Source organism: Colobus angolensis, unplaced genomic scaffold, assembly GCF_000951035.1.
Source record: "Colobus angolensis palliatus isolate OR3802 unplaced genomic scaffold, Cang.pa_1.0 Scaffold17, whole genome shotgun sequence".
Taxonomy (NCBI): domain Eukaryota; kingdom Metazoa; phylum Chordata; class Mammalia; order Primates; family Cercopithecidae; genus Colobus; species Colobus angolensis.
Genome location: NW_012114821.1, coordinates 2,028,304 through 2,032,637, shown reverse-complemented (window position 1 = coordinate 2,032,637; position 4,334 = coordinate 2,028,304). Strand labels below are relative to the sequence as shown.

Below are 4,334 nucleotides of genomic sequence, written 5' to 3'. Positions count from 1 at the left end.
AACACCACAAACGAGACACAAGCAACAGACAGCAAGGAAATATCCACGGGACGTATAACGCAGGGAAGATTCGTGTCCCCGGAATATACAAAAGGGCGGTGAGAATCAGTAGGACAAAGACAAGCAACAAAGACAAGGAGCATGGGCAAAGGGTGTGACCAGGCAAGAGAGGAGAAGCACACATGGCTGCCACAGAGGACGAGGAGATTCTCTTTGTCCACGAGGTGGGCAAAACATTCCTGAAGGTTTGAACGTTCATTGCTAGTAAGTGTGTCTGGAACCTTCAGGAGCAGCAACTTCGTCAGATTTCCGCTCACTTCTCAGCATCCATCCCACACCCATCACCACTTGAGCCCACGGAGGTATGAGGACAAGGGGGGTCACTTCAGTGTTGCTGACAGTAGACATTTGAGAACAAACCCCTACACCCACCGATAAGGGACGGTTACAAATGCACGGCTCCCTCATCTGGGGGAACCCAAGTGGACGTTAAAGCCTGTCGACCTGGACACGGGGCCCTGGGATGACATCGCTGGTGAATTGCTCAGTAGAAAGGGCTGGGAGCAGATCAATGTCTCAGCACCATCCATGTGCCCCGCTAGACCAAGGGCTTCACGCCGACGGTGAAGTTCAGCCCTTTGAAGACAGCTCAGCAGGTGGGGACCACACACTTAACTCCTTCCAAGATGGGGAGACGGACTTAGCCAGTGCCGGCGACAGCTTGGGAGCCGGCCAGCTTCCTGTCTGTCCCACCCTGGCAGCCCCTCAGGGTGGGAGGCGAGGGAGAGGTGAGGGCGTGCCCTTCTGATTGTATCTGATTATTTAATGGCTCAAACTGGCTCAAGCCTCACCCCTGTGGGAGGCCTGTCCACGGCCTCCCCAGCTGGCTAAGGCTTCCCTGGGGGGTTCCATCGCTTCAGGGCTTCCTGCCTGCTGGGAATTCTCAGCTTCTCTGCAGTCCCCCAGCCCCCAAAACACCAGGCACAAGCAAGAGCAGCACGCCTTACTGAAGGGTGGGGCAGGGGCGAGGGTGCATCACAGAGCAGACAGCCTTCTACGGAAAAGCCCGTTGGCTGTGTCCAGCAGGGAATCGGTGCCAATGCCCAGGACCGCAGGCCTCCTCTCTCTTTCTGGCTCACCAGCCCTGGACCCAATTCCTCGCCATCCCTCATGCAAGTCCAGCCCTTATAGGAACCACCGCTTTCCACAAGGAGTCCAGGACCCATCAGTGGCCACGAGACTGGGTCAGCCACAGGTGGCATGAAGCAGCCGTGGCCAGAGCCCAGGCCTCAGAGAAACCCTGTGCTGCCTGCCAAGCGCTGTGTGGTGAGCCTGGGCCGTGAAACAAGCTGCCGGTGGAGCATCCAGCGTGGTGGCCAGTGGGTGTGGGAGGCTGGGCTGGATGCGGGGGTGCAGGGCTGAAACCAGAGCGGGAAGGATCAGGACATCACTCCAACGTTCCCCAGGCTGCGTCTTCCCTGCCCCCTCACCCCACGGCACCCAGTCTCTCTGGACCAGCCCAGAGAGATGGGTGGGCTTCCTCAACCCATGGCCACAGGGACTGACCTCAGGAGCCCACCTCAGAGCCAGGAGTGGCCGGAGTGATGTGCAGCAAAGAGGCAGGGTGATGGAACAGGAGGGCTCCACTCAGCCTAAAGCAGCCCCCAGGGGCAGAGACAGCCGAGGTGGAGGGCAAGAGAAGGCCAGCATGCATGGTCTCATCCGTGAGTCTGCAAGGGCCCCGTGTGCACTGCACGCTGAGTGTACAAGGGTGGGTGTGCACAGACATGGGCATTTGCATATGGGTGTGCACACATGCGCCGGGACACGTCAATTTGTGCCAGTTTTGTGCATGCCCCAGCACATGTGCGCGGGGCGCCTCGGGTTTGCGTGTGTGAAGGAGCGAGCAGGGCAGGCACAGGTGTGTGTGCACATGCTGGCTGCGTGAGGCCCCACTGTTTATGTGCGTGTCTGGGCACGAGTGTGTGTGCACATGCTGGCTGCGTGGGCACCGTTTGTGGGCATGTCTGGTGTCTGTGGTGTGCTCACAGGATTCCGGCACCTTCCCCCAAGCCCACCCTGTGATCTTGCTCATCTCAGCTCTCACCCCATCACCCCAAGGGCTCCTAAACCTCACCAGGCCCAAGCAGCCCCAACACAAGCACCCAGCACCCCAGTGCCCTGAGCCCTAGAGTCCGAGAGCATGGCTGAGCGCCCGCCCTGTCCTCAGCCCCTCAGATCCCTCAGCGCCTCATTCCCAGCTCTCTGCCAGGACCCCTTTCCCGCCCCCGACACCCAGGCTCAGACCCGGGTCTCAGGACTCAAAAGTGACTTTATTTCTCTGTAGAAGACGCCCTTCCAGCTGGGCTGTTGCTTCACTTCCCCTCTGGGACCTGGGGGTCCCCCCCCACCCTCATCCCCAGGCCTCCTGCCCAGATGGCCTGGTTTCCTGGAGATGTCCAGCTGCCCGGGACTCAGAGCTGGCGGAGAGACAGGGAGGCTTCATGTTGGGGGAAGAGTGAGAGCCACAGGCCACAGCCACGGAGCTGGGCCAAGGCTGCCCCCAGCCCCAGCCATGCCAGGCTGGGGAGGGGGCAGCCACAGGCTCAGGGGAGCAAGCTCAGAAGCCCCGTGGGAAGGAGGAGACCTCAGGGCCCAGCCCAGAGGAGGGCGGGCCCCAGGCTGAGCAGGAGCCCCCCGGCCAGGGCCCAGGGGCTGTGCCCTGCCCCGGCTACCCCATTGCACAAATCCTTCTCGCAGCAGTCCACGTCGACTTTTAAGATCCCAGAGTTAATAAACCCCATCAGATAGTCTGAGAAAAAGTGTCGCTTAACGAAGTCGCAGGAGGAGGCACACATCTTGTTCACCGAGTGATCCTTCCTGCCTGGGAAGAGAAAGCACCGCCTGCGACAGGGGCTCCTCCTGGGCCCTCTCTGCCTCGTCCCGAGGACCCAGCCCAGGCCCCTTGGGTCAGCTCGGGACCCCAGATAGGCAGAGCCAAGTCCCTCCAGCCTCCCATGCTGGCCCCAACTAGATGGAAAAGGTCACCAAGGAGTCAGGGAGCGACAGCAGGGCAGTATCCTGCCTGTAGCCCCACGCTCTCGCTCTTGTCCCAGGCCAAAGGGGCTCAGAGGACACCTCTGACCTCTCCCGAGAGCCTGGCTTTCAGCACGTTCCCCACTACCCTAAGTCCCAACTTACTGCTGCTGGGATCCGTGATTCGGACACTGGCACACACCGTGTCGGACGGCTGGCACTGCTTTGGGGTGCAATGGCTGGAGTTGGTGGTCAGGGTGCAGTCCTGGCACCAGAGGCCATGAGCTGGGCAGGGCATGGGGAGGAGGGTGACCAGAGGCACTGGACCCAAACCCAGGCAACCCCCTGCGTCCCTCACCCATTCCCCTGCTGCAGGCGCTCCTGGGAGAGCCCAACCCCACAGGAGTGAGCAGTGGAGGGGGAGCAGAGGCCCTGAAACAACTGTGCCCCATCCTGGCAGTTTGAGGGGAGCTCCTATGGCCCCTCCCTGGCCCCCATGCACGTGCGTGCACACACACACCCACACACACCCACACACACACACGGGCTATACAGACCCCACACCGACAGTGCCACCCTCACACTCCCACCCCGCTTCACATATCCCCCAGGAGTTCTGTGGGTTCCAAGCTGTGAAGGACCAAACTGGATTTGAAAGGAGGTCCGGGAGGCTCTCAGAGGTGACGGATGACCAGGGGCTTCCGTGCGGGGCCAGCCACCCACCAGTTCCAGGCCCAGGAGGAAGAGCACTGGAGAGTGCCCAGTGCCGGGACAGAGGGGCCGAGGGCCGGGCTGGGGTCGCTGGGGTCCCAGAGGGGGCGTGGGCTCTATGGGAAGTGCGGTGGGAACCGTCACAGGGTGACGGCCCCACACCCGGCCCTCCCGCGGTGCCTCGGGCTCTCCCACGCACCTGACCCAGCCCGCGGGCCCCCTACTCACCGGGCGCGGAGCACAGCAGGACGGCCAGCAGCGCCAGACCGAGGCCCTTCATGGCTGCAGGCAGCATGCTCCGGGCGGGCCTAGGGGCGGCGCGGGGGCTTGGGGCACGGGTCCTTTGGGGCGCAAACCTGAAGGGGAGAAGCATCGGTCAGGAGACCCAAGGACCCTCCCCTTTCCCAGCCTCTGGATGCAACCTTCTCCCCGGAATCCAAGGCCGGAGTCCGCCCGGAGCTCGCAGAGCCCCACCCCCAGCCCCTTCCCAGTGTGTCCGCCGCCACAGCATCCCCGCCGGGAAAGGTCTGGCCTCTGGGGCGAGGTGACAGCTGGAGACGCCCCCGCCCCGCGCCGGCACCTGTGTG

The 4,334-nt window shown here is 62.6% G+C and overlaps 1 protein-coding gene across 1 annotated transcript; it reads right to left on the bottom strand.

Annotated features, from left to right (window-relative positions):
* Window positions 1-2,312: 2,312 nt before the first annotated feature.
* LY6H (lymphocyte antigen 6 complex, locus H) lies at window positions 2,313-4,106 on the bottom strand. The gene is made up of 3 exons (XM_011938086.1): window positions 3,976-4,106; window positions 3,202-3,321; window positions 2,313-2,884 (listed from the first exon to the last, which is right to left on the bottom strand). Exons 1-3 carry the CDS (start codon window positions 4,040-4,042, stop codon window positions 2,649-2,651), a joined length of 423 nt encoding a protein of 140 aa, XP_011793476.1. The 5' UTR covers window positions 4,043-4,106; the 3' UTR covers window positions 2,313-2,648.
* Window positions 4,107-4,334: the final 228 nt, after the last annotated feature.

Bases quoted from the DNA above. Each gene is read 5' to 3' on its own strand.
- LY6H (XM_011938086.1), bottom strand. From the start codon at position 4,042: ATGCTGCCTGCAGCCATGAAGGGCCTCGGTCTGGCGCTGCTGGCCGTC. The intron at 3,322-3,975 runs GTGAGTAGGGGG...TGCCCTGCCCAG, and splicing joins CCTGCTGTGCTCCGCGCCCG to CTCATGGCCTCTGGTGCCAG. The intron at 2,885-3,201 runs GTAAGTTGGGAC...TTCTCTTCCCAG, and splicing joins AATCACGGATCCCAGCAGCA to GCAGGAAGGATCACTCGGTG.